Genomic DNA, 11,991 nt, shown 5'->3' with positions numbered 1-11,991 from the left:
AACACCCGCTGACTGCAATGATAGAGCTTGGAATAGCCAGGACAATTTTTAATATAACTCCGACTGGAATCGCCTGAAAGAAGAAAGTCATATACACCTAGGACGCCTCGAGGGTGAGTAAAATACAAGCTAATTTTAATTTTTGGGTGAACTAACCCTTCAAGTCTTTTTTTAAGTCAGTTACATATGGTACAAATGTAGAATGGTCTAATTTGAAAGCAAAAAATAAGACTGATTACCCCTTGGCTAACTGCTAATTGGTCAAACTAGTTCTTAAGACACGGTCTTAACATAGAAGCTAAGTTTATGCAACTGGCCTCAGGTGAGCCTGCAAGTAGAAGTATGAACTTGGATAATGACTCCAATAGTTTGTACAATATTTGACAGGACATCTACAAAAATCCAACCTTAACACTTTTTTAAAAAAGCCCATTATAATGAAAGTAGACAGTTAAATGAGAAAGTGCTGAAACTATTAAAAGTGTTGGGTTCCCTGTCAGCAGAGGTATCAAGTGTTCTATGTTCTTCTCTTTCATGTTTCAGTGGTTTGATTGTTCCTGAGAGCTACAGCAATGAGACCGTCCCAGAGGTGGTGGCACAGTCTGGCTTCACCCTGCTGCACTTCTTCAGTGACGCGGCATATAATCTCACTGGCTTCAACGTCTCCTACAGGTAAGCTTTAATTCCTGGACCAAAACAGACTGTACTATAGTTCTGTCTAAAACCTAGTGGGCTGCTTGCTTTGACAGCATCTGAAGGCATTGTGAGCATGCTTCCATCAACTGTCCCAGAAGGTAGACAGCAACACTATTCAGCCAGCTGCCTTATAAAATACCTCAATTTTTTCTTTATGCTAAGGCAGTATTGCATGTCTGCATTGAGTTGAGGTCAGTGAAATACAAGATAGCAGATGGACTGAAAAGTATCAATAGAAATTGATTTGGTTTAATCAAAAATGGGTCACTTTATTTTATACGTGCTGTGTATTTTTAATTTAGCAAAATGTGCGCAACTCATAATAAGTACACTACAGTTCAAAAGTTTGGGGTCCGTTCAATTTTGTTTTTTAAAATTGATATTTGCATTAAGCACGGATGCATTAAATTGATCAAAAGTGACAGTATGGTAATTTGTAATGTTACAAAAGATTTCTAGGCCATTTGCATCAAGGTTACCACAAAAATATTAAGCAGCACAACTGTTTTTAACGTTGATATTAAGAAATGTTTCTTGAGCACCAAATCCGCATATTAGAATGATTTCTGAAAGGTCACGTGACGCTGGAAGCTTGCAAGGTTTTAGAACAGAGCTTTTTTCTTGTAAACAGACTTGTTACTGTCTTGGACTTTGAAACCGTAACCTTAATTTACAACTTTAATACAAAGCTTTCCCTAACCTATGAACACCGGGTTATTTAAGAACATATGTGTTTGTAAGGAAGTTGTCTTGAAATACCAGATACATGGCTGCTTTTGAATGACCATCACTTTACTTTGTGGCTGCATAATGGTGTAGTTACGCCATCTGCGAGCTGGGACAGGGTCTGGTTTTGTTGACCATGGCTGTTGATGAGATCTGAGGATTATGGGTAATGTGGGTGATGTGTCGTCATTTACTCACTCTTATGGCATTCCTGTATGACTGACTTTGTTCTTTGAACACAAAAGGAGAAGTTTACAGTGCTGAAATTTCAAGTCAAGTTTGGTTTATTGTTGTTTCAGCCACTTCAAAAATATAGTGGAAATGTCGTTTCAACCAGTCTGTAAATCACAGGCACACTTCATAGAAAAACTTGCTTTCTTCTATATACACTGTCACATAAGATTAAGGTTTTTGAAAGAAGTCTTCTGTGCTCACCGAGGCAGCATTTATTTGATCAAAAAGAGTTCTAAATAACTGTTCTTATTTTACTATACTTTAAAATGTAATTTATTTCCGTGATGCAAAGCTGAATTTTCAGCATAATTACTCCAGTTTTAAATGACACATGATTCTTCCTAATTAATTCTAATATGCTGATTTGATGCTCAATAAACATTTCTTATTGTTATCAATGCTGAAAACAGTTGTGCTGCTTAATATTTTGGTGAAAACCATGATATTTATATTCAGGATTCTTTGATAAACAGGAAAAAAAACAATTTCAAATAGAAATCTTTTTTAACAATATAAATGTCTTTGTCATTTGAATTCATTCTTGCTATATTAATGTATTAAAAAAAACACTGTCCCTGAACTTTTGAACAGCAATGAACATGCACTGTAAACAATATATACTGTAAAAATACTAAATGCAGTACAAAAAAACAAACACATGCCTGTGATGTTAAACATCATTGGTTCTTGTTTGCTCCATGACTGATCTTGACATGTCAAGTTTAAACATGCGAATGAGATTCTACTGGAGTTCTACTTCTTTTTTTTTGAATTCCACGGAACCTAACCCGAGAGTGAGTAAATGCTGACCAGTTTTTGGCTGGACTGTCCCTTTAAGGCTCTGTGCGCTAGAGAACAAGAGCGCGAGAACAAGAAAATGCAGGTCAGAGTAATTTAAGAAGAGCAGGACAGGAAGCGCAGATGTCTTTGACCTCGGTGTCTGTGGCAGGGACTGCTCATGCGAAGTCCTGACAGTAACTGCAGCGGTTTCTATAGCGACTGCATTTACAGGGGCCCAAAAAAACACTGGAGTGCAGTATCAATAGAACATCAAACACCAATCCTGGCACACACTGCAGACCTTCTGAGACACTCACAAAACCGCGTGAAGCTGAAAGACAGATGCTAGACTGCCTGTTATTTTCTGCCGTCCCTTTCTTCCCATGTTCAGCTTTAGAGGGGAGTGAGCTGCCTACCAATGCAGCTGTTCTTACACACTCCAGTTCAGGCCAATGTTGAAGCAGGTTGTATTGAAATAAGCTCAAGCTAGCTCCTCCTTCAACCCTACAGTTGCTTAAAAGATACCTTTGAGCTGCAAAAGCAATTATTAACCTAAGATGAAGTTAAAATATTAACCAAAAGTCTCATGTAAGTTAATATTTGGTTGTTGTAAATCCTTTATGGATGGATGACTGTGACACAGCTTTGCAGTTTGCAGTGTCACTAAATCAGTGTATACTGCAGCTTTCTAAATCAAGATATTTTTACCGTGGACTAAACGTCCACTGTATAACCAGATACAGTTTTATAGGGGAAATAGGCAGACAATATTGGCAACATCTAATGTCTACTGAGTACAGTGTCTAACTATGTGCTGGAAAAGGTAAATGCCCAAGCAAACAGTGTAACAGTAGGCTTACATAATGTGTGGTGGGCAGTGGTGGAAAGAGTACTGAAAATTTGTACTTAAGTACAAGTACTGTTACATTGCTGAAATAATACTCAATTACAAGAAAAAGTACTGGTGTCAAATCAGTACTTAAGTACTCCTCTCAAAAACTACTCAGAGTACTAGTTACTAGTTACTTTTTAGCCGCCGATATTTAATGAATTACCAAAAAATATTCATATCAAAGATCTATGTGGATAATAGCTAATTTTAACAAAACCCACTTTTATCTTATTGACAAAGTACGTGAATTAGTGGTCATGATACAGGAATTTCTAACTTCAATACCTTGAAAAATATCAGTATCAAAGTACACGTGAACCAGAAGTTGCAACTGACTTCAGTGTTGAGATGTATTTCCAAATCAAACGGAATATTGAATAAAGGGCAGGGTTTTATTGTGGTGCACCTCCACTCCACCTCTTGCTAATAGAGGTGTATAATAATATTGGTTAAGAATATCTGCTTGTTACGTCTGACATCACGCTTCACTGCTTCTGGGCCCTAACCCTCTGCCAGACGCCCCCCAAAAAACAACAAACTGGTCATATACACACTCACAATGTCATGTAATATTGAAAAATGTTTATAACCCTAACCTTTATCGCCATACCGAAATCCCAGAAGGCCTGACAGTGATTCAGCTAAAATATTAGTGTCTGAGCACAGAAACTGTAGTGTGCACAGCAATTTTGAAAATGCTTAGCTTAAATATGTAATATTAATTAAATGGTGCTCATAAATGGCTGTTGAGATAGTATTCTCAAGTGAAATAAGTAGAGGCATGGACCCGGAAACAGCAGTCCTTACGTCATACTTAACAAGAGGATTCTCCCCAAACCGTCAAACTGACGTCATCAGAGCAAGAACGCCATTCCAGAGCGGAAGCGACGGCAGACAATTTCCAATATCCAGCAACATTCCACAGGCCACAATCAACAACCTGATCAACTCTACGCAAAGGAGATGTGTTGCACTGCGTGAGGCAAATGGTGGTCACACCAGATACTGACTGGTTTTCGGACCCCCCCGGACCCCCAATACAGTAAAACTGCACATTTTAGAGTGGCCTTTTATTGTGGCCAGCCTAAGGCACACCTGTGCAATAATCATGCTGTCTAATCAGCATCTTGATATGCCACACCTGTGAGGTGGATGGATTGTCTCTGCAAAGGAGAAGTGCTCACTAACACAGATTTAGACAGATTTGTGAACAATATTTGAGAGAAATAGGCCTTTTGTGTTCATAGAAAAAGTCTTAGATCTTTGAGTTCAGCTCATGAAAAATGGGGGCAAAAACAAAAGTGTTGCGTTTATATTTTGTTCAGTGTAGATATTTTAATATTACATTTTTTTTTTGTGTCCATCCATTTTTTCAAGGCAATCATTATTTCAAGCTTTGAAATTGGTTTAATCCAAGTCTTCTAAAAAGACACATTCGCTTTATATGATGAACAGATTTTAATATAGGCTTTTATTTACATACATATAAATATTGATCAATTAACATTACAAAAATCTCAATCTTAAACATTTGCTTATTCGGTGTATTTGTGTCTTTAAAATAGGGTAACTTTGTTGCAAAAGCTTACAGCACAAGGAAGCTTGATTTCAACTTTGATTTCAAACTGAATTGAATTTACAAAAAAAAAAGACAAGTACACAGTCAGCAATACAATTATAAAACAAATGACCTCAATTTAGTTTCAGTTTGAAAATATCTCCCTTTGGAGTGGACTTTGAGATTTGTAACTTTCTAGATCTTTTTTTTATGCCCAAACATACACACTACACACTGACTAAAATTAAAAAAGTGAAAAAGCATAATAGGACCCCTTTAAATAAGGAAGCACAGTAGGTATTCACAGTTTTCATGTGACGTCGCACCCACAGGAACGCCCACCTGGAGGGCAAAACAAGGTTTTCCTCTGCTGACCGCCAGTTATTTTTTACGAGGTTTGCATTAAATAGTAATTTTGTAAGACATTTATTTAAATATTTGAATATTTCAATATGATATTTAAAGGCCAAATTCAGTATACACCTTATTGATGATGCAGACTTTGCACAGGCAAGCAGATGAACCCAGAATATAAACGCAATATTCAAAGTTTAATATGAAATCTTTTCCCATAGAAAACCATTATAAAGAAGACGCTTAACCATTAGCGCATTGCGTTCATATTCCGAGCTCATCTGCTTGCCTGCATAAAGCACACATCATCAATAAGGTGTGTACTGTATTTGATCTTTTAATATCACTGTTTTAAAGGCACTTTAAGTGTTTACACATTAAACGTTTTAGAATGTCATGCTGTTTTTCATTGAAATATTGCGGTGGGTGCTTTATATGTATTGCAAATGGCCAAAACCTGCATTTATTTTATCCTTTTGAGAGGTGATCTAAATATTTGTGGATTGGAAACTTGACGGGCTTGTGCTGTAGTTCTATGGATTTTTCGCCCCCGCCAGGTCTTTGAGCCAGTCACGTGACTGAAAACTATAAATTAGCATGTTTGTTAAAAAATTGTGTTAGTCTGAATCAGCAGACATTGGAAGCAGATAATATTAGGGCTTTTGTCTGTTCCAGATTACAAAATTAAACTGTTGTCTATATTTTATATTTTGATGGCTGATATATCACTTTCTACACATCACCATATACAATTCTAATTTTTGGATTTTAATTAAATTATGTATTTTAGTAAAACGGCAAATAAACAATAGATTTATAATATAAAATCAATTTTCAGTCATAAAAATTATATATATATATATATATATATATATATACTGTATTACTGTATTTTTTTTTTTACATCCTGCCCAATGTTACCCGGTGAAACAATGTTTATATTAAAGTTAAATTTACTAAATTATAAATGAATGTAAATAAACAATATCACAGATTAATTGAATTATATTTTGATTACCCCATTTCTGCTATCATAAAATACACTTACTTGTAGGTTTACAATTCTTTATATGACATAATTATTATGCTCTTATTCTATTGTGCTTCTTTGGCGTGCATGCATGTGGCGGTGCTCGTTCACTGAAGTCTGTGAGGTTTAGCAGAGAATCGCATGCAGAAGGCTCCAGACAGCAAAATGGAAATGACTTTTTAACGTTTACAGATGGAGAATATATATTAAATGTAAGTTATGCACTGAGGAAAACAGCACATCTCAAACAGAACAAGTAGAGTCTCTGTCAGAGCATCTGAAGGGGCGAACCGCGTTAAACTGTACATATTAACTATATCTTAGGAGTCATTTTAAAGCCCTTAATATGAAGCATGTCTCGTGTTTAGAAAAAAACTGGATTATGCACTTTCCTCACAGCAGCTCACTCTGCAACTTCTGCTATTATTCAGATGCGCTCGTATCAAACTACTGTATATCGATATAAGCGGTATTGCCTCATACCATATCGCTTATAAAAAAATATATTGATAAATCGATATACCGTCCAGCCCTATTTTCTATCATGGTCTAATATGCAGACACTGCAAGTACACCATTTTTAGGTTGACTACCTGAACAGTGTTATTTTAGCATTCATATAATATTTTGAATTAGCTTTTTATATTTTCATGTTGCATTTTAGATTTAGTACTTTAACTTAATTTGATAATATGAAATGTTGCCATGTTTTTCATTGTATGAAATAAATGTAAATATGATTTAAATAAATATTATTTTAAATTTGCATTTCAGCTTTATTTCAATTCATGAAAATGATTTAATGGGTTTTAGTTTTGGTCAACAACTGGGCTGAAACATATATCAAAATAATGCAATTGCACAAATTGCGATATGCATTTTGCAAGGACTTGCAACAGTGAAATGCTTTTAATACTTCAGAAAGCTACAAAGAAAGGTTTAGGTTGACACAAATAGCAGAGAATTGACTTAACATTTTAGTGCCAAAAAATATTAAACAAGTATGTTACTCATAGCATAAATGTATTTTAATTTGCATGGCATGCTGTATCACATTATTTAACAGGTTTTCCTTTAATGCCATCCAGCCCTAGTTAACAATAACAACACTGTTCCTGAAAATTGTAAACATGTTGGCTCTATCAAAACATTGTTCTGATTGAGCAGTCTGGCATATCAACTTCAGTCATGGCCAATGGTGTGGGTTGAGGGTGGGGCTACCTGAAATTAGCTGTTAGTGGGGAATTGTTGTCCAAACAGTGGTAGACCAGAAACAATCCTTAGTTTTGCAGCTCCGCCAGTAATGCAGCAATTGCAAACTTCACATTTTAGTTTTGGTCTAGTATATCAATACAGATGTGAGATTTCCTGTTGCATTGATTTCTCTGTGTCTTTCTGCTCTACCTAGGTTGAATATGTGCCCAAATAACTGCTCTGATCATGGGGAGTGTCGTGTGGGGAATTCCAGTGACTCTGTGCAGTGTGAATGTGAGGTCGGCTGGAAAGGAGAGGCCTGTGATGTGCCCTACTGCTCCTCTGACTGTGGCTCCCCTCTGCGGGGATGGTGTGACAGCGCCGCCAAACGCTGCCAGTGCAAACCAGGATGGCAAGGTAAGTTGTCATATGGCTTAATCATAAGAACGACAGTAAGCTACTGGACAAATAAGAAAATCGTTGTTCATTAATTCACAAATTTAGAGGTTAATTCCATTTTAGAGGGGTTAGTACAATTCTTGAACAAGAGTGATGCATTTCAGGACTCACAACTGCATTTTGAGAGTGAGTTCAGTGAAAATCACCATCACACCTTGCTTTTCGATTGGACTTTTATATTGTTAACATAGATTGAACATTTATTAACTTAGATTGTGGTGTTATGCAAGTCAACATCTTTGATATTTACTTTGTCACTGTTGCTATGGTTACAGGCGTTATTCACGGCTATCATGAGAATAGAAAAGGGGCATGACATTGGATATTTGTACAGTATATACATTAGCGGCTTGAATACTGTATGTAAGCTGTTCTATGACATTGAGTCATTTAAGGAATCTCTTCATCATCAAATTTGTTTATAGATGTAATTCACTCACAGTTCTGGGAATGTGTAGATCTTTTTTGGTTTTCCTAATTGTTTCCTGGCTTTCTTCCTCTTCGCCTCTCACTGTACTGACTACAGATATCTCTCTACAGATCTCTCTGCCTCAATCTCTACGCCTCTAGTGTTGTTTGGGTTTGCTTGAAAGACGGTACACTATGTACAGAGACTGTTTGTCCCAGGGCTGTATTTTAGAGAACGGCTTGTGTTCTTATACTTAGCTTGATTGTGATGAGCTCTGATAAGCCAAATGTGTAAAAATACAGGTGGTTCAAGGTCCTTGCATCTAGTGTAAAAATTTACATTTTGGCACACATTTAAATGACTCCAGGTTGGTACAAAGAGTGTTGGATGTCTAAATCCTGCCTGTACCAAAAATAGAGCAGAGATCGACTGCCGTTACAAAAGTTGAGGTATCGTTTACGTCTAGCACAGGGGCAAGTTATGTGCCAAATACGTAAGGTTAGCAAAAATTACTTTGCAAGAAGTACCAGTAGGTTTGATATTTTAGTAGAAACTTATATGGTTACTATAGTCAGTTTCTATGTTCGTACATGCCTCGTTTATCATTTATCCTTATACATCATTTGCATTAGCAACTTTTCAAATGGCTTTTATATATTGATTTTAATGTTTTACTCTACCTAAATTTTCACTATAAAAAATGAATCATAAAAAACGACTGTTTAAATCTATGATGATCTAAACAAAGAGCAGAATGGTCATTGGTTTGTTATAGGTTGAAATTTATCTATAGCAATTTTTCAAAAATGTCTTATTCCACAGTTGTGGTGTCTTTTAGCCCCATTGATGCCACAGAGACATCAGTGTCAGTGGAGACAATGAAATGAAATGTTAGACATATCCTGTTTATGGAAAATAAATCCAATTTAAAAAGGTTAATATTATCGAATATATTATTGTGTATCATTTTCAGTCAAGCTGTTATAAATATTATTTGATTTTATGTATTTTGGATTAGGGATGGGTCACTATTTTCAAATATTCGATTAGTTGATTTAATTCTAGAATATCAAATAGGTTGTGCGATTATTGTCTTAAAAAATGTCCCCATGTTTTCCGTGCTGATGCGGTGGTAACGCGTTCATGTGGCGCTGCCAATAACGTACCTAAAAGCTGTCAAAGACAATAGAAGAACACACTGTCTCACGCGCACACTGTAGACTTGCGTGGCATAAAAAAAGACTTGCGTAGCATATAATGGTTACAGTAATTTGGGACGATGTCAAATAAGAGCTCTGTGTGGACCACAAACACCCCCGACTGGGTTAGAGGTGTGGCTGAATCCGTATTCAGAAAGGCGCGGAAAACAAATAACACGTTCTACGGAGCCACTAAAGGGACATGGTTAGCCGCTTGCTAACGTTAGCCTGTTACATTACAGTACATAACATTTCACTTACCACATAAACAGAGTAAGGAGAGATGACTGATAGGATGATGGCGAATGATTTGCAGATCCTGAGCACCACTGACAAAACATCTACTCTTGTAAAATGTGTGGTAAGTACTAAGTACTGCCGAGTGCTGCTCCGTATGTGATCGTGAATCTCGAAAGTGAAAGTAAAAAACAAGCGCACATTGGTATTTCAATGCCCCGCATATTAATAACGACTCCTTGATGCCCGCAGTTTACATACAGTATAATTACCCAACGATATAATTGCGACAGAAGATATTGAAGTATATTTTTCCTCCCATCTCGTATCTATTCCCTATTAAATTTTTTTTAAATGGATATGTCCTAGCCTTATGGGCAGTTGGTTTATGCTAATCGACGGACTGTTATGTTGATAAGTTCCATCATTCAGTTATGTTTATTATATTAATGTTTCAGCATGTTACGATCATTATATGGCTTGAGTTAATAGCCTATCTTCTGAATTAAACAGTTTATCATGCAGATTGAAAGCGTGAATCCCATCTCTCTCTCTGTTTATAGGGTGTTTGTGCGTGCATGCGGGGAGGGGTGCGATTTTCGAATAATAATCGAATAATACCTAGCGATTTTCGAATATTAGTTTTGCTTGGAATGCCCATCCCTATTTTGGATGCATAAATGCCAGCTGAGAAATTCACCCTTCGGCTGTTGTATTTCAAAAATGTTCAAAAAGTTTATTTTCTAGTTGGTGGGGTTAAAATGCCCATCGTTGAAGAAACACCCAGTTATTTGCAGACTCTACTTTGAGTTGTTCACTGCCTCAGACTCAGTAATTATTTGCTTCTATGGCAACACTTATAACATCAAAATAGACCTATGATGACCTTGAAATATTAAGAAAAGTGCACCAGGTAGCATCAGCTACAATAAAATGGAATATGAAATACAAATGTGGTCCTCCTTACTACTTATAACTGTTGAGGCTGTGGCCATTTTGACTCTTTATATATTACGTCACAAGACTGAGGTTTCATAATTGTGAGTTTCCAACTAGCAATCACAAGGTCGACAAAGACGTGAACTGTTTTTAATTGTAATTGTGGTAATTATGACAAGCAGCCACTAAACCTCAGTTTTAGGTCAGTTCTCTCGGTCTGTCTGTCCATCTTTGTCTCCTCTCCTCTCCTCCTCTCTCTCCTGTGGAAGTGTTTAATCACCAGTCTGTGAACAGCAGGTTGAGCCACACTCAGAACTGACTCATGTTTCAAGTTCCTCCCTGGTTTCCTGTAATGTTTTATATTTTTAAGCACAGCCCTTTTGTGCAGCTTCAATTTTATTGTTTTATAAAGATTGGACTTGGTTGGACTATATATCAAGAGGCAGAACAAACAGTCTAGAACAGTGACAGCTGTGGTTGAATGTGATAGAAAAAATCCCTCCCTTTCGCACTTTGTTGGTGCATCGCCCTGTCACCCTAATGAAGAAACAGCCCATGATTGGTCCTAGCTGATAAATGATCCGTGCTGCGCAGCTCAAACAAATAGCGAGGTTTCGTTACACTTTTATTTTGTTTGCCGTTTGATGTTTCTCATATGCAACAGAAATGGCAGCCCTTATGAGTTGGGCAACGTCGTGGTCGCACCAGTGTGTCGCAGCGGCAGAAAAAAATTGTCGCAGTCTGGAGCTCTGTCGTAATCAGACTACTTTTTTTATTGATTACATGATTACACTGCATTACATTATTCACGCAATAAATAATTCATAATTTATTGATTCTCCTTATTTCCTCTTTTTCATCTCTTAAATGTTCTTTTAAATGCTTATATACACTCAGAAAGTCTTCCAGTTCTGTGGACATTCACACAAAGTCCAGTCGCTAGTCAGGTGGCTACACGGCATTTGATATATACAGTATCCCACAGAAGTGAGTACACCCCTCACATTTTTGTAAATATTTTATTATATCTTTTCATGTGACAACACTGAAGAAATGACACTTTGCTAGTTTTATAGTAGTGAGTGTACAGCTTGTATAACAGTGTAAATTTGCTTTCCCCTCAAAATAACTCAACACACAGCCATTAAAGTCTAAACTGCTGGCCACAAAAGTGAGTACACCCCTAAGTGAAAATGTCCAAATTGGGCCCAAAGTGTCAATATTTTGTGTGGCCACCATTATTTTCCAGCACTGCCTTAACCCTCTTGGGCATGGAGTTCACCA

At 36.7% G+C, this 11,991-nt stretch overlaps 1 protein-coding gene across 1 annotated transcript in view; it reads left to right on the top strand.

The window, feature by feature from the left end:
• Positions 1-11,991, top strand: part of LOC107695011 (attractin-like) — a 61,996-nt gene that overhangs the window by 8,756 nt on the left and 41,249 nt on the right. The window contains exons 5-6 of the mRNA XM_016494772.1: positions 544-672; positions 7,679-7,881. Of these exons, the coding sequence (XP_016350258.1) occupies positions 544-672; positions 7,679-7,881 (332 nt within the window). The remainder of the gene's footprint in view (positions 1-543; positions 673-7,678; positions 7,882-11,991) is intronic.

This window comes from Sinocyclocheilus anshuiensis, unplaced genomic scaffold (genome assembly GCF_001515605.1).
Source record: "Sinocyclocheilus anshuiensis isolate Anshui unplaced genomic scaffold, SAMN03320099.WGS_v1.1 scaffold14, whole genome shotgun sequence".
Classification (NCBI taxonomy): Eukaryota; Metazoa; Chordata; class Actinopteri; order Cypriniformes; family Cyprinidae; genus Sinocyclocheilus; species Sinocyclocheilus anshuiensis.
This window is presented reverse-complemented; position numbering and strand designations above follow the sequence as displayed.